This window comes from Coturnix japonica, chromosome 4 (genome assembly GCF_001577835.2).
Source record: "Coturnix japonica isolate 7356 chromosome 4, Coturnix japonica 2.1, whole genome shotgun sequence".
Lineage (NCBI taxonomy): Eukaryota > Metazoa > Chordata > Aves > Galliformes > Phasianidae > Coturnix > Coturnix japonica.
In genome coordinates, this window is record NC_029519.1 from 29,779,808 (window position 1) to 29,807,424 (window position 27,617).

The 27,617-nt window shown below is 37.7% G+C and overlaps 1 protein-coding gene across 7 annotated transcripts in view; it reads right to left on the reverse strand.

Moving 5' to 3' along the window:
• The window catches only part of FBXW7 (F-box and WD repeat domain containing 7), a 151,538-nt gene that overhangs the window by 50,725 nt on the left and 73,196 nt on the right, over positions 1–27,617 (reverse strand). The window contains exon 1 of one of the 7 annotated variants that reach the window (XM_015861324.2): positions 23,031–23,352. The exons of 4 other annotated variants lie outside the window; for them this stretch is intronic. In XM_015861324.2, the coding sequence (XP_015716810.1) occupies positions 23,031–23,177 (147 nt within the window). In that variant the 5' untranslated portion in view covers positions 23,178–23,352. Of the gene's footprint in view, positions 1–23,030; positions 23,813–23,872; positions 24,178–27,617 lie in introns of those variants that run through there. 2 more of the 7 variants (XM_032444124.1, XM_032444123.1) reach the window with 2 other exon arrangements.

Consider the following 27,617-nt stretch of genomic DNA (forward strand, 5'->3'; position numbering starts at 1 on the left):
AAGTGTGGGGCTGTTGGAACAGGTCTAAAGGGGAGCCACTAAGATGATGAGAGGGCTAGAGCACCTCTCCTATGAAGAAAGGTTGAGGAAGCCATACTTGCTTAGCTTAGAAAAGAGAAGGCTCCAGGGAGATCACATTGTGGCCTTTCAGGACTTGAAAGGAGCATATAAGCAGGAGTGGAACCAACTTCTCACACAGCCTGATAGTGATAGAACGAGGGAGAATGGCTTTAAACTAAAAGAGGGGAGAATTAGGTTAGATATTAGGAAGAAATGGCTTATGCAGAGAGTGGTGAGGCTGTGCTATGTCCTATCCTTGGAAGCAATCAGGGCAAGGTTGGATGGGGTCCTAGGCAACCTTGCCCACAGAATAGAGGTTGGAAACAGATGATCTTTATGGCCTCTTCCAACAATAATCATTCTATGATTCAATGATTCTACGACTGAAAAAATAAGTAAGTAAATAAATAAATGCAGCACCAATGTAAAATTAGACAAGTGCATGCATGTCAGCATATGGCATACGTGACTGTCACAATGCTAGCAAGTACAGTTACTAAATACCTTCCCTTCGAAACTTTTATGTTGCTACAGGTTTAACTTGCCTGGCGGTATTTCCACCCGCTCTACCTCTGAGCATAATTCTGCTTTAACAATACACATTAAGGACCAAGATTGTGGCCATTTCATGATTATTTTAATTTGCCTCTCATTTTTGTAGAAGGTTCCCTAATTGAATTGAATACTAAACATAAAAATGATTAATCACTGAAGAAACACTGAGCTCCTGACTTCAAAGTACAGCTGATAATACAGACTTCAGGAATGGAGAACCAAAGCTTCTTTTTAGCTGTGTAACCACTAGGCTGATTTGTCCAAATCCCAACATACCGAAGGGTCCACCAGCAAAGTTCTGTGTAGCAGAATATCCACAACAGAACAGTTAAAAGCCTGTGTTCCACTACAGAAACAGACCAAAAATGAAAAGCTTCAGCAGGGCATTCTCTGTTGGCAGTTGACTGACAGCTTCAGTTTTGGCCATGGTTTGTAAGCACAAGGAGGCATCCAGTGCAGGAGATCAAGGAGGACCTCAGTACGACAAAGGCAAAGCCATATTGTCTCAAAATGCACTGCAAGTTTCCAGTTATTTCCATTCTCTCTGTGAAAACTTTGAAGTGTTCTCACTCAGTTGCTCCAAATTTTGATTACTCATTACACTCTGATTTCCCCACTGTTTTCAATTTCCATAGAAAATTACACCATTGTTCTTTCCCTGAAGGCTTTAACAAACTTCTCTGAAGTCAGTATAAAATACCTTTCATGGGACTAGATTCTGGATTGAACGTCATTCTACTCAATCTACAGCATTGTCTCTTGTCTTTCTTTTAGTCTTTAAAGCAACATCACACCTCTGAATATCCCGCCCACGAGCTTCATCACAGAATCCACATGTAAAGAGTCTAATGGGAAAAAAAAATCTTTTAATCTGTTCAAAACTGTGCGTCTCCTATGAATTCCAACCACCAAGCATTAACCAAGCACTAAGCACAGGTGATACGCCCATAAATATTATAATAATGCAAAAGAATTTTCTAAACTTTTCAAAATATTTAAGGCAGAAATGCACATAAGACATTCCAAAAGGTCATCTTTAGACAAATTCCAGGACAGAATTTTTCTCTCCCAGGTATCAACCGCCTGTGATCACAAATTCAAAGATGATGTCACAGACCTTAATGAGATTTTTTACCTGTATCACAAGCATCATTGTTTTTATATTTAGCGTACAAAAATTATCTAGACATTTTGAATGCTTTTATAGCAAAAATGTAAGATGCCCACTGGCTAAATATTTCATCTGAACTACTTTCACACATGAAGAGAATTAAAATTAACAATTAGATTATGTCATGCTTATAGACACCCAGACTTAGATGATCCAGTTCCCTATTACCACCTATCCACAGGTTGCAGTAAAGTACACAGTGCTTTCTGCTGTGCAAGAACAAGCCACCAAACTTATTGCAAAGCTGCCTTTCCTGGCTTAATACTAAAAAGACTTCAGAAACAAACTTGTAGAATGTTTTGTTCATCTCAGCTTGTCAATACACTTTAGAGGAAGCCTTAATAGCTTCTGCATAGTAAGTATATCATGGTGCTAGCAAAGTACTCAGCATGGCCAACAAGCACATCTGGACACTACACAGCTTTAGTATCACATACTCCTCCACATTTAGCTGCACCAATGGAAAACACTACTGCTCCTAGTAGAGAACCAAAGGAACAATCCTGGGAGGGATTTTAAATTCACATTAGGCAGAATTAGCTGGGTTAGCTCAAATCACCCATTTAAATTGGCTAAGCTCTTCCGGCTGATTGCCCTGAAGTCGGTATGGGAATGCTTATGAAGTGCTCTGCCAAGGCCATAGCTGCCACTGACAGGGCAAAGGTGCAGCTATGGGAAGTTCAAGGTTTCCAGCAGCAAGGGCTCCTGCCAAGCAAATAATTGTCTACAACCTTCAGCTTGTGACTTTTAATCAAAGTAGTGACAACTTCACAAATAGTCAGAAGAGGGCACTCAGAGTGACAGAAACGCTTACATCTGCTCTACATACACCACGTATAGGTGTTTGCTGTGACTGGCTTGGCCAGCTAAAGACGTTTTACCCTCAGGTATTCTACCACCCTTCTGCAGGAGGTCACTGACCTTACAGTTCCACTGCTCTTTCATCTCCTGCATGCAAAAAAATTACCACATAGCTTAAATCACTTAATAGCCTTTAAAACTTAACTAACTTTGCCTAAAGCAAATTAGAACATTCACAGCATCCCTGTTGCCAGCAAAGCTCAAGGGAGGGAAGAACTTCTGGAAGAGTTTCAGCACTGGGAAAAGAGGCATAAAGGAAGAAGATGGGTGGAAGGCATAGGTGTGCAAATAAAGCCTCCAGCCAGAAAAGCAGGTTTCAGAAGATGGCATCAGCTCATCTGTTCATAACCTCGTTTTTTGCTTTTATATAACATTGTTAGACAGAGGCAGAAAATCAAAATTCCAGTTTTTAAACTAGCAGGGCCCACATCCACAAATACAGCCTGCCTCAGTATTACTGATACAGCAGGGTTTGGGATAGATGCAATACTGTTCACTACCCCAAGTAATACTGTTGGGGCAGTGGGGGAAGAGCAAGAGGTTGAGCTGACAAGCTTTTAGGCATGTTTCTGAGGCTTTCTGGTCTGCCTTCAGGTACACATCTGAGACTTCCTGGTGCCCACGGAGCAGCAAGGAGAGGAAAGCAGTTCATCTCCAATGGGAAAGAAATGAGTAAAACAAGAGCGAAAAAAATGCTCTAACATGCCATGAAATCAATACCTCTACTGAGTCAATGCTTTGGAAAACTTTTGTAGCTCTTCCTGGAAGGTGAGGACTGAGAGGGTAAGAGACAGTATGAGTACTCTTTGAGAAGTGCTAACCCACCGATCTTTCTGCCATTCACCAGCTGTCAGAGGTATAAGGCAACTACTTAGTCACTGTGCATCCCAAATGGTTTGGAGCACTGCATAAAATGCAGCAAATTCCAGGAGGATGGCAGGAATCTGACAATCCTGTTATGAGGATCACACTCTCCACCCTTGAAGGGATGTCCTCGCACATACCAATTACTGCGTACTCCAGGCAGCAAAATTATTCACATACATGTTTAAATGCAGAACACCTAAACTTGCACTTAGCCTCGAAATCTATTGCTCCCTCTCAGGCTGGAGGAACAGCCCACACTCCCAAAAGTTTCTCTGCTCTTCCCAGATACAGTTATAGAGCCAGCTTAAGACACACCAACTCCAGACACAAACTTAATTGTCTGGTGAGATTATCCCAGCTGGTGCACCCCTAACTTTATTGCTTAAACAGAGATGTTAGGAGTTGTCTTTTGGCATGGATTTATATAATAGTACAGATAGTGAAATCCAGTCACAACATCAAAAGGAAGATTATTTTTTCTTTCATAAAATCTTGGATTTTACTGTTTGGTCACTCATCTGTTTTGGCAGCAGCCTCGATCACAAACACTAAGCACAATCTTACGGTTTAAGAAAACAATAAAGAAAAAGATCAGGAGATACTAAAGGAAACAAACAATAAAGTAGGGGCAGCAGGACAGGATCTAACATTTTTGCAAACAATCCATTTGTCACTTTGATGTACCGGGGTTAATTAATATTCTATAAAGGTCTTCCAAAAGCTGAATACCTCTCAAGTTCTGAATTCATGGGGCTGACCTTAGACTTTCTCAGAATGATTTTTAATGCAGTCTGTTATCAGCAAAACCCGTTTAAACACATGTCCCATCTGCCAGCACCCCATTTGCAAAAGAGCTTCTTATACTTGCAGACAGTAAAGCTTCTGCCTGCCTCCCTCTCTCCTCTAAATACCAGCTGTATGGTAATGAGCACAAACAGCTGAAAAATACTGCACAGTAACAAAGCTGGTACGAATGGGCAGAACAACGCTTCCACTCAATGAAGCAGTTGTAGCATGAATTTAGCAGATTAGCTATTGAACAGAGGTGGGGGGAGGTTTGGAAAAAATGCGAAGGGTCTGCACAGATAGCAAGAAAATGAAAAGAGACCAGAGGGACACAAGCTACCAAAGGAAAGCCTGATTTCTAAAGTACTTTTGTTGAACCGCATGAACCAATTCTTCCAATTTTCTAAGGCTTATTCCTTGCGTACTAATGATATGCCGAACACTATTCTGATAATTTGCAAGTTCAGTTAGTTTTTAAGGGAGACAACTTGTTAATGAAAGTTTTCCATTCATTAACAAATCTCCTCATGGGTTGGGGGCAGGGGGAAACACGCTCTCCTACTTCAGTTTCTGGTACTTGCAGCATGTGTGACCAACAAGCAGCGTATTATCTATTAACTTTTTGCATAATAGCCCTTCTCAGTCTAACTGTTTTTGAAAAGCAATTTTTTAAAACGCTGACAACATCCACGCCGTACTCCAGGCACTGACAAGCTTTTAAAGCCACCAGAATAAAAAAACGTTTGCTTTAAGAAAATTTGTGCAGAACTGCACTAATCTGAGCAGCTGACATGCACACGAGGCTTGCAGTCGAGTATTTGTTTACCCGAGGAGCTAATTAGATATACGCTGTTTGCATCAAGGCTAAAAATTGCACATGCACTTTTGCACTTGAAATTGCATACATCTACTTGGCAGAACTGAAAGGAGTACGCAGTTTTGATACATAAAGCTAACAAGAAAATATGCTATCTGCTCCTTGTTTGTGATTTCCCAGTGGTGTCTGGAGTGTTATGACTGCTTTTGAAGAATTGGAGCCCATGCTTTCTAAGAAACATATGAAAAAAGACGGTACATTTGACACTGTTGAAAACAAGAGCTCTAAAGTTTAATACACAGGGCTTTTTAGCTTTTTCTTTTTTTTTAACAAAAAATCTTAATTTAAAACCATTACTGTTTTGATCGCTCATCTTCCTAACATTTGCCTCCTGTGGAAGGAAGGCTTGTAAGATATTTTTACAAGAGTTCATCTAATTAGCAAAAATTAAAACACTGCATTGTTTCCAAAAGTGATAAAGAATGAAATTCACCACCTGAGAGAGGAAAAAATGTTTCCTCTAAGGTCATCATAATAGAACTCCCTGAAAAGCACATTCAATCTTTTAACCTTTACACATCACACTTAGGGAGTTAAACAGAACACACATACAACATTGGCTGTTACTGGCTGCTTCTAACTGGTGATCTTAGAATAAACAGAAAAAGAGAAAGCAATTTTCTCGGGGCATGAAAAAGCTTGTCATGAGACTGTACAATGACATTCTCAAATGACATTTTTATTGCTCACGTCTATCACAACCTTGTAATAAATCGAGGGGAAAAAAATCACTACTAAAGTTCACTCGAAGCCTCGAACTAATTTCCAGTATTAATGTAGGTCAAGTCTGTTGAATTTTAGTTAAAGAACACAAACTTTGATTTTTTTCCTGGAGAATTCATGCACACATTCCAAAGTATTTTTCATATTTCAAGCATCTTTAGGACTTATTAAATGATCAAAAGAGAACAGGTAGCATTTCATTTTTTGAACAGGTAGACATGACATTAACTAATGATCAGTTAATCTTAAAAACACCAACGGGAAAAAGAAAGATTTTTGGCCTATATGTTTATTATCAGTCATTACAACGATCCCCATAGTTTCCTGTACTTGAAACTTGTCACAGATATCACTCCTTGATCTTATTTTTTAATACAATTTCTAAATGGTTTATGATGCATCAGGATGAAGACTGCTTTAAAACACTAAGCCACCAAAAGCAGTTTATTAGGAGAGAAAGTACAATACTTTCTCTATGGAAACACAATCTGCCCAAGTGATGCTGGACCTTTCCAGACATACAGGTTTCTTCAGCTCACCTGGAGGAACTGCCATGATGCTGCATAATTAAATGCTGCATCTAGATGGCATTTGCTGCGCTAGAAATCCTGGGGTTGCCTTGCTTGCTGTCTTCAAAACATCCTGAGCCCCTCAAAATAATCACGTGCCTTTTTCAGGTTCTAGTTCTCATCTACAGACTGGGATGCAAAAGCAGACGCAATGAACATAGAAAGCTCAACTTATTCTGGAGGACATACAAATGAAAAATGCAAGATTCCATGAAATTTGTTTGTAGTCTTCAAGATTCAATGAAAAAACTGGACGCTCACAGGAACATATGTGAGGTTGCCAGCAAAAATCTTAATAAATTTCTGAAGTATGACGTAGCACGCAAGAGAATCACTGAACCACTGGAATGGCTACGCTTCACTCATTCCAGAAGTCAAACCTCAAGCACTTAATTGCTGCATGACTGAGACAGAAAACTAACTGTGCTAACCAGAACACTGCAGTAAGAAGAGACCGGAGTGAATGTCAGCCCTGTTAACAAAACCATGACATCAGAAATCATCATTATTTCAGACCACGCTACTCAGAATGATGACCTTTGTGCAGTGGTGATTTCAAGAGAGATGCACTGCCTGCTTTGGATACCACCTTGTTCTGCTGAAGAAGATCTACCAAACATCTTCAGTAGTTCAGTTTTGCAGGGTCTCAAATAATGCAGAAACAACAGTTGCTATTAACAAACAAATATCCTCAAACTTACTTTAATATCCACGGGAAAAAAAAAGAAAAAACAAACAAACAAACAAACAAACCCAAGAAAGTCAAAGTTCTGTCAATACCCCTTTGGTTTAAAGCCTAACTGCAGTTTGCCAGCACTTGCAAATACTCTTCACGTGCTTCAAGCACATGGAAACCTCTAGACACTGAATTGACAGCTGAACAAAAAAAAAAAAAAGACTAATTATCTATATTAATAAATATAAACAACATTCAGAAGAAAACAGTGACTCATTATAAACAAGAATGATCTCAACTGTATTGACTTTTCTGGGATATTTCTTAATCTTGAAAGGATTAAACTGTTTCCCTTAAAAGGAATAAAAGTACAAGCAAGAGATAATATAATATTTCAAACTGTTATCTTCCAGAACAGGCTGAAGAGACACGAACGCTGGAAGATTTATAGACAGCACCACACTGCCCCTACACGTCCACCACAAAAACAACACCACAAGCAAGAGAACTGACTGAAAACAAACATGGTAATCACATTAAAATGTGCTTTTCTTTCTTTCATATTTAACAGCTACTCCAAATAAACAATACGGATAAAGGAAGAAAGTTATAACACAGTAAGACATTTACTGTGGTGATAAAAAGATTTCTTTACTTTAGACTTCATATTTAGCGCTTTCTTTTAAAAATATATATTGATTACACAGTGGATTACAATTCAGTAACAAGTGAGTTAAATCTAACATTTATCTGAAAAAAAATGAATACTTAGCCACGACAAAGTTCCCAGTTAAGAACAGAACAAGAAAACTTCCTTTCACATCAGTGGCATCAGAATGGCAACAGAATTCGTTAACGAGCGCCTTTTCATAAAAAGTTTTTCCACATTTACAAGAGCACATTAATTCTACTTTTTATATGGGCAGATAGAAAGTGGACAAAGGGAAACTGTTTTAAGCTGGAAGAGGGTAGACTTAGACTAGATATCAGGAAAAAATTCTTTACTGTGAGGGTGGTGAGACACTAGAACAGGTTGCCCAGTGAGACCGTGGATGCCCCCTCCCTGGAGGTATTCAAGGCCAGGCTGGATGGGGCTGCAAGCATCCTGGTCTATAGGAAGAATATTTTCCAATAGTATAATTATTATATAATAGTATAATAGCTTCTCTTTATATACTTGCTTTTCTGTTAACAACTTTCTTGTAAAGACTATACTTTGAGAAGAGCATAAATCAAAACAAAAAACATTTCTAGATATCTTGGTAGGATGGCACTAAAACATTTCCTGTGGCAGCTGGGAAATTCCACAGAGTTAATTGGCATGTTCATTTGGTTTGCATGTAGATATCTAATAACCATAAACATACAATATTTCACAAATAGATGGCACGTTCACACAACTTGAAAGCCTTAATTATTAGAAAGGTAAACTTCATTAATAAATAATTTGATCTTCTAATGCACCAACCCTCAACCACTCCCTTTCATTTTCTTCCCCCTTTCTGATTACTAATTATATTCGTTTTGGATAACTATCTCGCTGATTTTATTTTACAGCTATTTTAAAAAAGCTTAAACCAAACATAAAAGCAAGAAACGCATTGTCATTTATTTGCTGGTGTGAGTAAATCTGTAGTTTTTTTACCTCTTCAATGCGGCAGAGCTATTCAGTTGCAATCTGAATACTAATCCTGAATAAATCACAGATCACTTCAGTTCAATCCTCATACTGTCCTTAAACTACATACAAGACAAAATCTGGTGATTTTTTTTCCTGAAGAATATTAAGAGAAAAACAGAAGGTACTCCTTTTCTGAAGATTAATGCATGTAAGCAAGAAAAGCATAATAAGCTCATTTGCATTTCACTGGCTTTGGCTTTCTTGCACTTGAGAATGGTAAATCTCAAAAATAATAATAATAATAATAATAATAATAACTGAAGAGAAGCACAATACAAGTAAATTTATCACATCAGGACTAGATGTTATAGTTAGAATTTCTATCCAGAGATGACAGAAGTATTTTCCTATGTTAGAATAAAGTAAATTCCCCCTTCATGTTAATAGCACATAATAGTATATAGAGCATACATTATAAAAACATCACTGCATGTGTTTATACAGTTTGTTCAGATAGGCTAAGTAATGTTTTTACACCTCCTGAAATTCAGGGATTACTTTTCTGCAGAAAAAACATGAAATGTGGAAATCTTTAAATAAGATTTCAACATTAGAAAACTGGTCTGCAAAGAAAGGTTACTACAGTAACTTAGGGATCGCCCCCATGTTATGAAACCCCACTTTGGTCAGGACAAGGACCTGCTGTGCCTCTACATTGCAAAAAATCAAATATTATAAAACATAAACACAAAACCTAGAATGGCAAAATCTGCAATCTTTTCAAATTCATGCTTAAAATATGTCATGTTCTACAAATGCTCACGGTATTTAAGGTTAGCACAGCCTTAAGTAGAAAGTGTACCCTGGTAAATCTCTGTCACATATGGAATACCTTATATCTGTTCTGCCAACTATGCTCATATGGTAGCTGTTTCAATAAATGGTACACCAGAGTTCTTCCTTTTATGTGCACTCTGTTAAATCCACGGGATTTTAGATATGCTACAATTTACAACAACGTGACAAACATCTCCGTGGGTCAGGCCAACAATCCACCTAGCTTAGCAGAGTCTGGTGATAATTTAATTTTCATCACAGACTAACACTATGTCTATTACACTATTAAGTCACTTGCTCACACGCACAACTTTTTTAAGAAGGAAGAAGATCAAGTTTGGATTGTCAGCAATTAAAAAGAACAGTGCAAAACAGTTCTCCCAGTGACATATTTTGGAAATGCACACACCAAGAGACTTCAAACTACCAACACAATTCCCATTCTTCACAGCAAATGGGCAATCTTATTTCTGTGGGGCAGTAAGGTCACATTTTACTGAGTTATTACCACAGAGTTGCATGTTTACACATACTTCAGAATCCAGTTTACAACAACTTCTAACAGTGCTTCTCCATCAGAGTCAGGATAGGGCATCCCCTCACTAATGAGCTGCTGCAAGAAACAATTTCAAATCAAACAAAATCATAAATAACAGCATGGAAAGAATAGCAAAAAAACATTTTCCATAACCACAAGGAAAACACCCAAGGGTTTTCTTTGGACAATAAGCAAACTAAATTCAAGCTTTCTCTTCTGACTACATTCGAGTAAAAGCAAGAGAATTTCAAAAACAATTGATTTCCGATAAATTATGAAAAATGGTTATTGCAGTGACAAGATCTGGGCCATCATGTATTTTATTTTCTCTTTTGCCTAGACCTACCATTTTACTCCAAAGTATTAACTGCCATAATACAAGGGAACTTTCTCTCAAAGATAGTAATTTGAGCTTACATAGAACCACAGAACATCCTGAATTGGAAGAGACCTACAAATGATCACTGAGCCCATACCCTGGAAACTTGGACTAAGAGTATGACCACGTCCACTTCAAGGGTTTCTTTTCTAGACAAGATGATGCTACTCAGAGCTTCAGTGTATGGTTAAGTGAAAGCCTTTGAATTAAGAGAAGCAGGTTGTATTTGTATCACACTGGTGGCACCTAGAGGTAAGATCTGTGTAACTGCAGCCAACCTAGCTTTGACTCTGAAGACATAATATGCGATTAAAACAGGAATGAGTGCATATTCAGAACTTACAGTTTGGCTATCCAACACTTAGTGACAGGTCTTCTTTTTTATGAAATAAATGAATTCTCAAACAAGTCATGATATAGTCATGAGTGTATTCTTGAGAAAAGACCTCACTGTACAACCCATGACATCACTTTTTAACAAGTTGACAAGTTCTTGTCAACTGGGACTGCCAACCAGGGAATACTATAAAAATACTTCAATACTTCTATGTCCACAAAAAAATACTTCTATTTTGCTGCTTTGATTTGAAATAACCAGATTTTCAGCTCTTCCTGTTCACTACTAATTTTGCTTTTACATGAGAAACACAATCAGGTATTTTTATATTTTTATGAAAATAAATATGGCCATAAATCAGAGCTCAAACATTCATAAATTAAGTAAAACATACTTTGCATTTTAAATGTAGCGTTTATTTTTCAACTGCTAAATCCACAATTTCTTTTACACTGAAAAGTTTTGATTTACTTAGTGTATCAAGTAATTTAACGGGAAAGTAAAATGAAAAGGGAGAAAAAATAAGGTTTGTTTTGCTTTGAAAAAATGCTAATTTTTCTATTTGTGAAAACACGTCACGAAGGTGCACCAAAAACAGTGCAAATACAACGTCTGAGTTTGATAACAGGTTTTGATATGTCTGTAACCAAGAGAAATAACTCAGGGCAGAGTCACACTAAGTAGCACCACTGCTGCTTATTGGTGAGGAGCTGGAAGAATATTTAACTCACACTGGAAGAACAGCCCTGGGAAAGCAAACAAACCAACCATACACCTGTAGCTGAGGATTATTATATAACAAGGTGCTGTGATTCCTCAAAACCAAATGGAAGAAAGGAAGAAATTACCTACTAGCTTTAACGTTGCATACTATTAAATGAAAACTATATATTGTATTTTTAAAATAACCATTACATTTACAAGAACTGTTAAAGAAATTATGAAGTTCAGAAATGTTTTTAGCATATATAAGCAGCAACAGACATTGTTTTAGAAATACAAAGATGGTTGCATATGTTAGGCTTCTAATAGGGCAACAGCTTTGTGATCCATGTCATTACATGCTCTGGAATGCCACATGCAATATCTGACAAACTTATTCTTCAAAGACAACCTACATTTTTATGTCCTATCTACGGAATGCATACTGGGTGGGTGTTTTTTTTTGTTCCTTGAGAGAAAAGTAAAAAGCTTATTGTGATAATGCTGAGATAATTTGAAGATTGGAATGAAGTAACATACATACCCCTAAGGTACACACAATGCAAAGGGGCCACATTTAGAAAGAAATTCAATTTGATAATTTGCTTTCATTTTGCTGGCTACTTTGCAAAACTAATTTTCTCTCCCTTAATATCAGCATTTGTTTTAGGAAATGAACCTGGAAACATCTATAAAGTAACACAGTCTCTTTCAAGTTTTGGTGTTTGCATTTAATTCCCCTCCTCCACCTCCTTCTTTTCCTCCCCCAACATTGTCTCCTAGTAAGACAAAAAAAAAAAAAAAGCACTTCAGGTTTTCAATAGTTGAGTCTGAATATTTCTCCGAACACTCATTCCCAATATGTCTCACAATTCTGAAAAGAAGTTCTAACTAGTTAAGATAGATTAAAACTTCATATTTGTGCCACGTTACAGGAATATTTTAAAAAAAAAAAAAAAAAAAAAAAAAAAGGAGATCAAGAACAAAGTTGGTGTCATACGCTGCCTTGCTGCACAAATAAATGTCCTGGCTTCACAGTTTGGAAGATACAGACAAGCTGAAATTAAAATTAGGGGAAAAGTAGAGAAGAGTTTCAATTACTGCTTAGTATACCACCTTATTTCTTAGCTGTTGTCTTACATTTCACCTTAATGAAGTTTGACTTGGGTTAACATAACTACCTTTGTGAAAAGGACTACATTTACCTTCTTCCGAATACACAAATACACAAAAATACTGCACGCTATGCATACACAGACAATTGCTGAACTGTATAAAAAGAGACCCATAAATTTTAGAGATTACATCATGAAGATCACAGTTACCTTTTCATAGAGAAGACAGCTCAAACTAAAGAGTTTCTTTAGCTCAGTAATACTGTTCATACTTAAGCAGAGCAAGTGCGAATTATAAATCTTAAAATCATCAAGAAAATATGAAGCCTTAGGGCCAATTATTAAATCGCATGTCTTAATTTTTGTACCAACATATATACACAAAAGACAGGCAACGCTAAGAGCAAATAAACACAGATGTCTCTTGAAAGATTAGTTTTATTAGTCTTGCAGTGCCTATTATGACTGGGTAACTGTTTTGAATAACCTCAGGGGACAGAAATTGTCTGCTGAAATCAAAGAATATGCTGAAAATTCAAAGCAATTATGAACATGTATGTTCTACACATCCACTGCCAGACGCTGCCAATGCTACCTATTTCTACAAATTAGGTCCCCAAAGTCATAAAGGCTCTCCAAATTAATGGGAGAGGTACAAGTTATAGTTTTTAATACTTCTGCACTTCAGTGCCCAGTTTGCATTTTTACCACACGTAGCCCTCTGTATCAGGAAGAGGGAGCAAGAGAAATCACAGTGTGGGCTAGTGGGGGTGTGGGGGCAATAAGCAGATTTCCACACCTGTCTCACTCTACTATTATTTTCTCATAAATTCATTATTTCCCTAAAGATGCCTTAGATATCTTCCAGCATTTACCCTCTTCAGGCAGAAAGAGGAGTCACTTCTGACGCAAACTCTACCTAGAATGACCGAAGTTGGGATCTGCTAAACATGGCCAGAAACTGACAAATACACACTATTTCTGGACATCTAAGACATTCACTTGTGTGCCCAAATTAAAATGGGCCACCACTTCAGAACAGGAAACTATTTCCTCTTGACCCTCTCAGAAGTTTGGATGCTTTCCCAGAAATCTCAAGACTGGCGCAGGGCTTAGTGCTCTGTCTGCAAGACAGCTGCATTCATTTTATATTGGGCACTAAAATGAGAAGACATCTGGATGCAGTCCTCCATGGGAATGCACAGAACAAACCAAGGAAGACATGTTGAGCAGATGTAACAAGACGAGGAGGTGCCAGGTCCAGAAAGTGATCTACATCAATCAGATACTCCAAATTTCACTCAGTATGGCGATAAGACATTCAGATCATTTGGAGAGCTGACTTTGGTTATGCCAACAGATGTAATGGAAATCCACAGTCATTGGCACTGGGATGTTCAAATCATCTCATTCTGAGAGGTAACAGCTGTAACTCACTGAAGTTTTCCTCCCACAGAAAAACAGCTTTACATGCAATAAGAAAACAGGAGAAAAGAATCGAGGAGAAGAAACTTGGGGTATTTTTTCTGACAATTAAATGGAACAATGTCAATACAATTACAGTGTACTTCCTCTAATGCATAGGGGAAGTGGAGGTACTTTCTTAAAACATCAACAACCTAAACAAAACTACTCTACTTCTGCAATTTTAATCCACATATTACATATGAGATAGACATCAACCAAAAAGAAAGCTGTAGTTATAATTCACTTTCTTTCTAAAGCAAAGCAGTACTGTTACAGACTTAGGTCCTTAATAATTCTGGAAATCAGTTTCTGCCTTCACATTAATTGCAATTGATGTCATTTTTTTTAATAGAACAAAATGGCCACAAAAAATAATGTCATTTCAAACATGTTGAGAAAACTAACAATTTCTACCAGGAGCAATTTTCTACCAATAGAAAAATCTCAGCCAGCAGTAACACTGATACAACAGACCCTGACACAGGCTAAGGAGATGAGGTACCCCACTTTCTTTAATTTATATTATTATTTCTTAGTTATGTGTGGCAAAATAATTTTTCTCACTCATGTGAGAGAAAACTACAAATAAGCAGGAAACTTAGATGTCTAGTACATGAAATAAACAGAACACTATTTTCTTTAAAAGCAAGCAAACAAAAAAGATGCACAAGCATCCTTTCTGGATGCTATTCAAGCAAAGAGAATTGTTACCAACTGTGAGAGATTAAGATCTGCATGTAGATAGCAAACCAAGTGTAAGCAGGGGAAATTGATTTACACATAGAATTTTAATACTTAAATTACTATATTTAAACCTAAATGCTCATGTTCTAAAATTAATTAACCACTTCTACAGCCGCTGTATTTTTAAATGTTTTCAACCTGATGGTTTATCTGGGTTTAATTAAGAAATACTAGACTAGCCAGCTACAGATAATTCCTTGTTTCATTCAAGGAGGTGCGTGGGCAGGAAGGGTTTTACCAGAACTGCATGCAGCGTAAGTGGAGAGGCAGAAGAGAGGAACACTGTGGGTGTAAAGCGACAGGATAGAAAAGAGATGCTTTAGAGAAGCTATGTCTACTGAAAAGGTACTAGGCAGAAGTGGACTAGATTGATAGCCTGGCATCTGGAGATTTGGAGCTGGTGAGGCAGAAAAGGCAAGAGACTCTAAGGCCATGAAAAACTTCATGGTAGGAATTAGGTCTGAAATTTCACTGACAACCAACCACAGGAGAAATGCAAGACGGAATGTAGTAGTGCTGCAAATATGTTAAAATCGCAAACATTCTTGCCAGCTGCTGCAGTTATCATGAGAAGTAATCTTGTGTTAGGGGCTATTAATAGCTACATGCTTTGGAAGAGACTGCCATTTGTACTTACAGAACACCGTATCATCCAGAGTCATTTTGAGCAACAAAATCTTACTGTTTAAGTATAGCTGTAAGCCCACCTAAGTACAAAGAATGCAGCTAAAAACATACTGAAAATACCTTCATGGCACCTGCTATGCTGCTTTTATCAATCTTTAGAAAGTAAAATTCTGCTGGGAGAGCATTTTTAGAAGAGCAGTATAGCATCACCTACAGACTGTAGTGATCTGTGGTTTAAGAACAGTTTTGTCTTCACAGAGGCTAACTACACATTTGTATTTCCACTTTGTCCTCTGTCTTTCTACAGAGACCTTTTTGCATACAACTTCAAGGGCAATATTCCTGTAATACTAATAGTAGTAGCTGTAAATAGAAGTATGCTTTTCAATTCAGTGACTGTATACATGAACAGATAGAGATTGCAGCATCTAAATCACATGGTGTGTTGTGAGACCTTTCCTCTTAAGAGTAGCACACTGCCAACAGTTACCTTCGTGACTTACTAACCGTATTATGAGCTGAAATATATGATGACTACAGAAACTGGAGTCAAATGCAATTTTGGAAATTCCACAGATGCATGCATTGAAATTTCTGGTCTCAAATTTGCATGCATTTAATTACAAGATTCCTACAATATATAAAGGTTACTTTCTGTTTTGCAGCTTACAAATACAATTCTATCTTGCATTTGAAAAGCAATGCATCTTACACAAGCTCAATAAAGGATCTAAAATAGAGTGGAGAGAAAGTGGCATGGATTACAGATTACAATACAAAATATTTACTGTCTTTGCCAGAGCCACACCATTCCCTGTAAAACAAAGTATTTCCTTACACCACAAAGAAGCTTAATGCATCAGCATTTACTAAGAAACATGGGTTCCTTTTATATTAAGTACAAAATCAGTAGCAGTTGGGTTAAAGAAATGTTCCCAGACTCAGATAATTTAGATGGGAAAATAATATACAGAAGAATATGTTTAGACTTTCAGTATAATTTATGAATTTAAACACATTCTTCTCTCACAGAATCACAGAATTATCAAGGTTGGAAAAGACCTAGAAGATCATCTAGTCCAACCATTACCAATACTTCCTGGCTAAATCATATTCCTCAGTGCCACATCCAAGCGTTTCTCGAACACTCCCATGGTCAGGGACTCCACCATCTCCCTGGGCAGTGCATTCCAATGCCTGACTACTCTTTCCGAAAAGTAATACTTCCTAATGTCCAGCCTGAATCTCCCCTGACGCAGCTTAAAACCATTCCCTCTAGTTCTATCACTGATTACACAAGAGGCCAACCCCCAGCTCACTACAACCCCCCTTCAGGAAGTTATAGAGAGCTATAAGGTCTCCCCTGAGCCTCCTCTTCTCGTCCCTTTCTTAATCAGTTTAGAGATCACATATTTTTTGTGATTCTGGATCTATTGCTTTTTTGCCTACGAAAAACAATGTTAATAGTACTAGCAATGTTATTAAAATACATTTCCTGCATCTTCTGTAAGTCTTCTTATTATATTCGTAGCCAGCACTTCTCTTTCACAAACCTGTATATTTGCAACATACTAAAAATGTAGCACAGAGTTCACAATTATCATCTGAAGCTTTAAGAAAATTTATTATCCCACCCCATGGAATGTACGACAGACTACTAGCATCACATTCATCTGAGAGGTAACTAAAGTCTTTTTTAAGTGTGATCAGTCTGGGCAATGGTTACATGTATATTCTACAACTATCTCAATCCTCTCACCAGGAAGCCCTACAAACAAGTTAGTTACACAGAAAATATTTTAAGGAAGAACAAACAAAAAGTACAGTCATCTTCCTTGACTAAAAACGCAGAAAAGGAAAAGTCACATTAGCTGTAGTGCTTTTCCTTGTCCTTTTCAAGTAACTGAGTAACTTTATATAATACATGAACACAATTTGGATAGATGCTCTATTGCTCTTCTTGAGCATTTTTATTCTCTGAAACTACACACTCAATTTTCATATGATGTAAAGACAAGTATAAACTTGGAAGCTGGGAAGAGTGTAACAGGAGAGAGAATTCAAGGGGAAAATGGAGTCTGTTTTCATCAGAGGATGAGTATCAACAAGAAGCTGTGGGGGAAAAGCAGCATTAAGTCTAAAACTGAAAGAAGGAATCTAGGAATGGGGCAGATGATGAGCAGAACTACTTAAACCAGCAAAACCATCGCTCCCTGACAGCTACGGATCATCACAAAGAGAATTAAAAAAAAAAAAAAAAGAAGTATTAGGTGTGATGAGGGAGATGTTAATGCTACAGCCCTGCCTGTGACTCATCTGGGTATCATTCTAGTTCAGTTCAGCTTCCACTCCACATCTGGGAAATGCCAGAAGAACGAATGCCAGTTAGAACAGGTTCTTCATGTTTCTACATTATGAGCAAGTCATGATACCACAGAGCATTTTTCCCCCCTACAAACATTCCTACCCAAAATAGATATGTTCAGGAAATTAAAATGGCTTCATTTGCTGCAGAAGGACAAGAAATGCCTACTTTGTAACGTAAGAGAATGCAAAAAAAGAAAAAGAAAAAAATCCTAGTTAATTAGGTATCAAAGCAATGAAATATTTAATTACACATTTTGTAAGTTTTGTTCAAGAATGATCAATAAGGAGAGGCACTGGGGTCAAGTTCATGGCTGCACTGCTGTCTCCCATTCCCTCTTCTGTTGACTCCTGCGGTCTCCATGGCTTGAGAGGGCAAAGCAGACTGTCTTCGTGGAGGTGAAGAGCTTTTGCAAAGTCAATACAGCATGTTTAAATAGCTCATCTCTAATAGCAGTAAAGCTTTCTAAATACATATAAACAATTCAGCAGAATGGAACAGAATTGCCCAGTCAACCTCCATTCCCTCAGCTTCTGAATTTAAGCGACTGCCTTCAGCATCTTCCTGACCACTTTTAGCATATGCACCTGCCTATCAGTCTGTATTAAGTAGACACTGTTCACTGCCTGGGAAATGAAAGTTCATATGTACTTTTCATTTTCAGTTCATGAAAATGAATACATCAAAAACACAAAGAAAAACACTTTACGTAATGTTAAACACAAATGAGACTCTTATTGCTGCTTTTTTTTTTTTAATCTTGGATAGAAATAGGCAGTACAATTTAAAAACAAAAGCTTTTCTTAGAGACAGCACAGTGAGAAAAGATCACTGAATATTCTGAAAACCCAACCTCTGGGAGGGTCTATAATATGCTGCAGTGGACGTACAAGCCAAAAAAAAAAAATTCTCAGAGATTGTTCAGGTATTTTTTTAGGTGCTACAGCAGGCTGCGCTTGATCTGAACAATTTAGCTACAAGTCTTCTTTTTTCCATGAGACACAAGGAACAGCTGTTTGAATGGCAAGCTAAACACTCCCTCCTACAACTGGCTATCTTAAGTCATGAGCTTCTGTTATACCCCACACAGAGGCAGACAGAATATGCCTTCTGCACGTATGCAGCTCTACAAGGCCAGTAACACTACCAGTAGACTGCATCTGTGGTTTAAAGGTTTAAAAATAAATATATAAATAAGGTGAGTGGGTGGATTTTGATACGGCTTAGAAAATCTCCTGTAAGCATAGGCTGCAAGACCACTGGGCACATCACCTAAGTCATGCTGAACCATCCTCAGTTAACTAGAGCCACCAGGTAACCAGGTAATTAACCAGGTAATTCAGGATATGCCTAGTGTTTTTCCACCTGTGTGATTTCCCTTTTAATCCCTCCCAAGTATGGAATTGAGTCAATTTATAGCAATTCCAGTGAAAGGGACAATTGCACAAAGAAGGGGAAAGAAAATAAGGAAGGAGAAAGTGAGACTTCAGCCTGCCACCACTCCAGACTGAGCAAATAAGCAACAGATGGCATCTCTTTGTGGCTACTGCCCCACTGAGGAAGTACTTTCTACTCCTCTTTTGAAAGGGGATGAAGGTCATAGAATCATAGAATTGCTCAGGCTGGAAAAGATGTTGAAGATCATGAAGTGCTGACTGGAGATGCTTCAAACACTTAAAAAAGAAAAAACAAACCCAACAACAGGAAGTGAAGGTGCTCAAGCATAAGGCACATTAACGTTTGAAACAATTACTAGCATATTAGTCAAAGGGAGTAGGGAAAAGAAACTGGAGACTCATTTCAAGCGCTCTACTGCAGTCACAAGTAGACCTATGCCATGTGTCATGTGTAAAACCAACATTAGTTTTACATAAAGACAGGTCTACAAGTTGGAATACAAATCAACACAAAAATGCCTTATCCTACTTTTATCTCATATGCAAGTATGTCCTACAGAAGGAAGCATTTCTCTGATCGCCATTTCTTAAAAATACTTATTCAATATAGTGCAATTGTTATATAGCAACTTATAAAAGCAGTAAGTACTGGAATTTTCAGGGAGAAAAAATAAACACATGAAAGCTGAAGAGGGGGGAGATCTGTTTTTAACGTACAGACTCTCAAAGAAATATTAATTAGAACTGTTTGAAAAGAAACATACTTTCATTGTTATTGGTTTTAGAGAAGTCTGGGGGGGGGGAATACAGTTAATTTACAGCTTAATTTTTAATTAAATGAAAGCATTTATCATGACAGACAAAATACAGCACTTGGTTTCTGAACATACGTGACACGCATGACTGTCACATAAGTATGTTCAGTGATCAGCTGCAGTTAAAGTTAAATGATATATGATAGCTGAAGGATATACTGGTTGAGAGACTTCATTGCCCCTTCACAGCACACAGCAAAATCTGCTTTGGTGCTTACAAAAGACACGTAAGCAGCTAAAGAGGACAAGAGCTGTGTTTACGTTTGACAATCCAGCATCACTGCTTTCAGCAGCAATTTAGGAGGAACGCACACATTTACCATAGAAGCACTAAAGTCATGCACCAAGTTATTTTCAAGTGCTACAAAAGAATGCTAAGTAATACTATTTTTACCCAGCCTCGGATGAGTGGTATTGCAGATGAGTGTTTTAACTACATGAGCAAACCGACAAAATGCGTACAGGCAAACTGTTAAGTCCTGTGACCATTTATAGTGCACTTCTTGACAGAAGCAGAGGATGCAGAAGCTATGAACTGTCAGCTTCCATAACGGAAGAAGTTTTACTTCCGAGGATCACAGTACATATTTTAAACATGTTCTGCTCAGTTTAATGTACGGCAAAGGAGGAGAAGAAATGAGTTCAAACCAGGAGAAGGTTGATTATTTTTAAGTCCTGCCAGCGACTGTGTGGCCCGATCACACACTTGCCTGACAGAAGTCAGTACTGGTATTACATACTGCCTGCTCAGTAATTTGGAAGAGAACTGTAGCTCGTGCTCTAAAGTTGGTTAGGTTTAGGGCTGAACATTCAATGTTAAGTAATTTAATGGATCACTTCTTAACAGAATTTTTAAAAAAAGAGTTGTCTACCAGCAAAGACTGTGCCAGAACTGTCATAACTCCTATTTTAGAGGAAAATATCTTCTTGGTTCATGCTATGCTTAATATAACAATAAATGCACTAATAGAAGTATTGGTCTTCTCTTCTATGGATACTCAAAATTTGCATTATACTTTGATGTATAGAAATGACAAAGCAGATCTTTTACGCAACCAATTCACATTAGCATGGAATGAACCCAATATGGTAATGGCTGTGAGTTATATGCAGGCTTTGAGTAGGTTGCAAGGCATGAGAGCAAAGGCGCAGACTCGCAGCCTTTCCGCAGCCACTGTCAGACCAAGAACCAGTCATGTCCAAAGACTAGCAAAACTTAAATAGCAGGTAAAAAAGTACTACAGCATTAACTTATTTCCAGCTTAGTCCTAATGATAAAGGAAAAACAGATTCTGAACATTTCTGAGATCCTTCGTAATCCTAAAACCAAGTCGTTAAACTGGGTGCTCAAATGTGATTTAGGACAGGACAACTGATAGACTGCGGAAATTTTCGAACAATGGAGTTTCTTCATATAACTGCTTTTTAAATGGTATTTTCACTACAGAAAATACACACAAAACATTAGCATTATTGTGCTAACATCATAACGTTTTAATACTGTCATTGCTTCCTTAAATCAGAGTCATGCAGTACATCCACTGAACTTGAAAAAGTTTTACCCTATATTCCACATTAAGCTTTGACAAGGACAATGGAATGAAAAATAACCAAACATGTTCCTAATGCTTACTTTCAAGCAAACAATATTCAAACCATGTTGAAAACTTGAAAAATCCTGTAAAGAAAGGGTTAACTTCATCGCTTCCAACCTCCTTATTTGCTACTCAGCATAGTACTGCATTTCCCAAAAAGAATTCTTTTCCAAAATGCACACTATACCCTTATAATAATGGTGTATAGATGTGTTCTAGTATTTGCACTGCAGTAGGCTGATATTATGCTGGAGCCTTCAATGCATACCATGTACCTTTTACATACAAAAAATATACATTAAAAGCAGTGTCATAAGAACTCAAGTTTTCCAAGGCAATCTTGTCAAATTCAGGTTTCATGTATAATTTCACTTCCTGAGTTCACTAAAAGGAATATTTTGGTTTTTAAGGTAAGTCAGAGCATTTGCAAAAGCTGAGTCAGATTTTAAAACCTGACATTAGTAAATGGAATTCATATTTATTCAGTAGCGATAGAAAACTTGGTACTGTGGGGTAAATGCATTATGAGGAGTGAATTTATTTGTAATCCTATTCAAATTAGTTTCAAAGAGTAATAAAGATCACAAATTAATGACTTGAAAAGAGTATGAGCTTAGCAGTACGCAAACCATGCAACATAATCATAGAATCATAGAAACAATCATCAAAATCAAAATCATGATAGAGGTTTATTTGAAAACACTTATTGAAAATTATATGAGGGGTGGAAAATAGTCTTAAGAGCCACTTTATTCATATAGCTCCTGAACTTGTAGCATAAGACCCGTGATAGTTTGTCAGGCTAGGATTGTCTATATATAAACTATATCGCAACCTCCACATAGTAACATGCTATTTTTATTTTCTGTAACAGCAAAAATGTTATCTCTGCTACTGAGTTACAAAAGCAATAAAACCAAACTTTAACAATTACTACTAAAAATGTTTAAATATTAAATAAGTTTAGGGTCTCTGAATTCTCTACTTTAGTATCCAGCTGTGTCAGTACAGTTCAGAACAACATCAGATGTATTTTAATTCTAACCTACTTGCAGCACCTAAAAAAGCAAATAAAAGCAAACCACACATTTATGAATACATCTGTTTTTATGTATTTTTTCACCCAGGTGATATACATCTCTATGATAATCTCTGCATGTTTCTTTAAATTTCTAAGAAAAACAATATATCTGCATTTTAATTAAAATGAAGCAGAAGAATTACTGAAATAACTGACAAGAGGGCTTTTCTATGATACCCTAAGACAAGGAAATGCGCAGATCAGTACGCCATGACAAAGCTCTGAACCACAAGCAAAGTCAGGTTCTAAAGAATTCTGCACTTACCCGTCTACGGCAGAAAGGCAAGCCCTGGGCAATGATGCTGATGCTAAATATCTTCATCACAGTTTGGTGTGGTAGGGGTTCTTTGGCACTTTTGAGATCAACAGGAACCAAGCCATGGTTTATGGCAGTTTTCCCAGGTTTGGACATTTTACTGCTCTTACTTTGTCAAGTCTACTAGTAACGCACAAACATTGCTTAAAATAAAAAAACACTGCTCTTCTAAAGTTGCATGACTTCTTTTAAAAGTGTATGCTTCAAAGTGGTGATTCAGCGCTGCACAGCCTGCTGCCTTTGTCTCTCAACCTTCTCCTGCCAAGTGTCCTGACCCGTCTGCTGCTCAGTGAAGTGCGAGCTATCCTAGTATAGACAGGAATTATACTGCGAAGGGGCAGGCAGACTGCTCCTGCCAGTCACACAGCTGGGGGACCTCCCCTGCCATGTCAGGGGAACACTCCTCTGAAAAGGGATCTTCAAATTAGAAATGAAGTTGAAAATTCTGACTGTCAGGAGTTTTAATTCCCACAGACATTTACACGTGCACTTTAAAGTAAGAATTACATTGAAATGATTTATTTTATGAGTTGGTGCTGTCCTTTCGAGTGAGAATCCAAGGAGACTCCAACCTTGTAGCAGCGTCACTGCAAGATCACCTTCACCGCTCTCCAGGTGGACTTCATCTGGAGGCTTTCAATAAAAATTTTGATGAACAGCGACTAAGAAAGTCACCCAGGCCTTCCTGTTTCTCACTTGCTGTCTTCCACAATCACGATGTTTTGATAAGTCTCAATGATTAAAAAGGAAACAGAAATAAAAATACAGGAAGAAATGGAACTCACCCAAAGTAAACATACTGGCTTGAAAATTGCTCTTTTTAATCATAAGGAAGACTATTTTCTTCCTACTCCTCTCTACTGATGTACAGGTACCCCTGCCTGCATCACACTCCTCCCTGCTGCTGTGGGGCAGAAGCATCCCAGGGCCTTGATTCTAGGGACAAGGTGGCACTGAGGTGTTCTTCCCTTCAGTGGCTGGTTGAGATGCAAGGCAGCCCAGGCCCAGCACCACAGCACTATGAAGGAGAAGCGAAGGGTCCTTTCTCTGCGGGTAGAGAAAATCCATGGCCCCCTTCCTTTGAGAGGGCAGATCCCTATAGGACACAGAGACTGCTCTTAGCACAAGCCCAGCTTAGTGCCATTTACTGCAGTAAGTTCTTATTCCACCAAAACAAGCTAGAACAGTCACGTCTTGTTACTTAAACTATCTGCAATTAGTTGTTTAGGGGGGGAGGGGGGGTGTTCTTTTTTCCTTTTTTTTTTTTCTTTTTCTTTTTTTTTTTAATCAAACTAGCTTTTCTACAATGCTGCTGTTCCCACAACCTCCTCAACCTCTGTACTTCAACAAGGTTCTTAAAAATGTATTCAAATTTTGAAAACCTTTTTGAGCAAAACAAGGTAGACTGAGACAAAAGCCTGTGAAAACGTCTTACGAAATTACTGATAAAAGATGTAAAAAGCCATCAAAGCCTTCGTATGAAGTGAGTCAGAACAGCCCAAAACACGGTGAATAAATGACCATTAAGAAATCTTACATGTCCCTTTATGCACAACCTGGCAAAGATAATTAACTATATAATTATGGAGGGGCAAAAGGGGGGAGTATAGTAATGCTTTACTGCTTGAAGCACAACACTGTAACTTAACAAAAGACAGCATTAAAATATGCCTGTTATTAGCATCCCCACTTAGCCCTTTGTTTCCCCCTCAAAAAGCCAACCTGTCATCATGTTTCACTTGCATATAAAGGACCTTCTTTGACTACACATTTGCTTGTTGAAAGCTTTTTTTTTTTTTAACAAAAAAACACCTACAAAAGTCCAAAAATGTTTCATTCATTATATACACACATTACAGAAAGCATTTACTTGAGAAAATGTCTCTCAGACAAATAACTTTCTCTTTACAGATACTGCATATGGAAATGATGCAATAGAATGGTAGATAGCACAGTACTTTCACGCACATATTTTTCTTTTTTACTGTTCCTTTCACATGCCATATTAAAGAAAGATTTAGATGTATATTCCCTTCTGAAGGACCCCCTATGTTTTCTTATTTTCCACCCTATAAATGACATATAGCTGTTTATCATTAGACTATGCTTAACAGCAACATAATCAGATCATACTTTAAAGCATCGTTCTGAAGGACTTTATTTTATACAACAAATATGCTTTCATTTGGCTACAAGACTTTAGAAAGGTGTCTTAGGATCACTGTTGAACTCAGACAAACAAGCTCCATGTACTGCATGTGTGTGTGTGTATACATTATCAGAAATTGCTGAAAAGCTGAGTTTTAAGAGACTGCCTCAATGCACAGCTGATAAAAGTAAGATCCAGTGGTGCTGCAGACTGTTCTATTTTACTAATAACAGAATCACAGAATTGTAGGGGTTGGAAGGGACCTCCAGAGATCATCGAGTCCAACCCCCCTGCAAAGCAGGTTCCCTAATAACAGCCATTCTTGCCTGATATCAGAGCTTCCTAGCTTACACTCACTCCTCTCCTTTTCCAGCAGCTCCAAACTGACCTGGAGAACAGGACTTGGTCCACCTGCAGCTCTGCACATGGCTGAGAGAAGACAATTAAATAAAACAAGGCATTCTCACACCACCACTTGCAGCACACGTCTCCAGTCACAGATAATCCTCATACCACTTCAGATACAATCCTGATTAGCAGCCCTTCTTTTGCATATGGTTTAAGTGTCAGCAGTATGTCAGTTTTCCCTCAGTAATGTCCAAGTGTTTGTAAGTCGCTATTCTACAGTAAATCCACAGAGACATATTTCTTTCTTATTCAAAAAAAGTATCACATTCCAGATCAGCATTGACCACTTGAAGTGGGTAACGCCAAAGTGGAATAAAGCTTTGGCACAAGTTACTATGCTACATGTCACTCTTTACCATATCAATATGGAAAAGCTTCATTTTTTCTCTCTGAATATTTTTCCCTTGTTTTTGTCATTGTCTCCCCCACCAAACGCTTATACTATCAGCCCTGATTTTCCTTGTCCATTCTTGTCTCCACATATCATCACTTCTTGTAAGTCTTACAAGTATAACACATTACTACTGCAAGACAATACCTACAGTCAGTGTTCAAAGGTCCCAAGCTATGCTGGATGGCTAAAAACATGTCATCAGTGAGAGTCCTTAGTCTGAAAATATAACAGTCTAATTTAAGCAGTAAGAGAGTGTAATAGGAAGACAAAACTGGAGACCGTTGGCTATCTTAGAAGTGTCAGGAATACGCTGCACATACTAGATAGCTTTGCTTTTTGTGGTTATTACATGCATACTTCAAACTAAAGCTTTAACAAAGTAGTTTAAAGAACAATTCTACTGCTTTTATCTTTAGAAGAGTTCATTTTTTTGTACAATGCAGAGTAAGAACACGTAAATTTGAAAATTTTTCAACTATGGAAATTCCAGCTTCACTTCTTTGTAATACATTTCTCTAACATCTTGTTTCTAAGTAAATATAAAATAAATGTCACTAGAAGGTGAAACAAACACTTAAGACGTTTTAATATGGTGATGTAACAAACAGGCCTAAATGAACTGTTTCTAAGTACATGAAGGCTGAAATACAGAGAGCAGAACACCATGCACTTTTTTGACAGTTCTTAACGGTGAGCAGCTGCCCTCAAATGGATAAAGCAGAGCACTGCAATGTTTCAAAAGTTACCTTCTCACAGTAACGGGTATTGAGACAGGACATCAGCATTTACCCTCTGAATGTATTTGATAATGTAGTTCCTAAATAATATTTTCAGAAAGCTTTGCACAGTTGTAGCATAGAGTATGCAGTAGGATTTACATTTATACACAAGTCTTATTGTTCCCCTGATGCTCACCCATGCACAGAAAGAACCATTTCGTGAGCAAAGCAAAACAATCTATGCTACACTGGTAACTATTCTTAAACAGTGACTGTGGACTCAAGCTTATTTATGTGAAGGACTTTAATAGCAGTACATGAATAGCTCCCAAATGATATATTACATATGAGCCTGCCTTGTACAGGAAAATGAGTAAGCTGCATAGAAACAAGGCACTAACTACCAAACTAACTGCAACTATATTAGTAGCACTATATTCAAAACCAAATGTTGCTCAGGAGTCTACCATATCCCAATTTATCCGGTGCAAAAATCTGGGTGTGTAGGAAAACAATGACCCAGATCCCTGAAGGAGGAATAGAGGGAATTGGTGGAGGGATCACTTAGACCTATTTATGGTACACAAATACAACAAAATTAGTGATGGCTCTCTGTAGTTCATGAAAAAACAAGCACAGACCTGTTGTAACACATGCAATGGAAGTGTAAGTTGAGATTCGTGACAGAGACTGTCACATCAGTTTAAGCAGTGTTTGAACTGCATTAAGGCTTCTCCAAGGCATTACACTCCTACAAAAGTCTTAGTGCACCTACATGGAGGAGAGGCCTTCAGAACAGCATAACTGTAAGAAAGTTGCCTCAAGCTTATGCCTCACTATGAGTTTTGTCTCAAAATGGCTCCAGT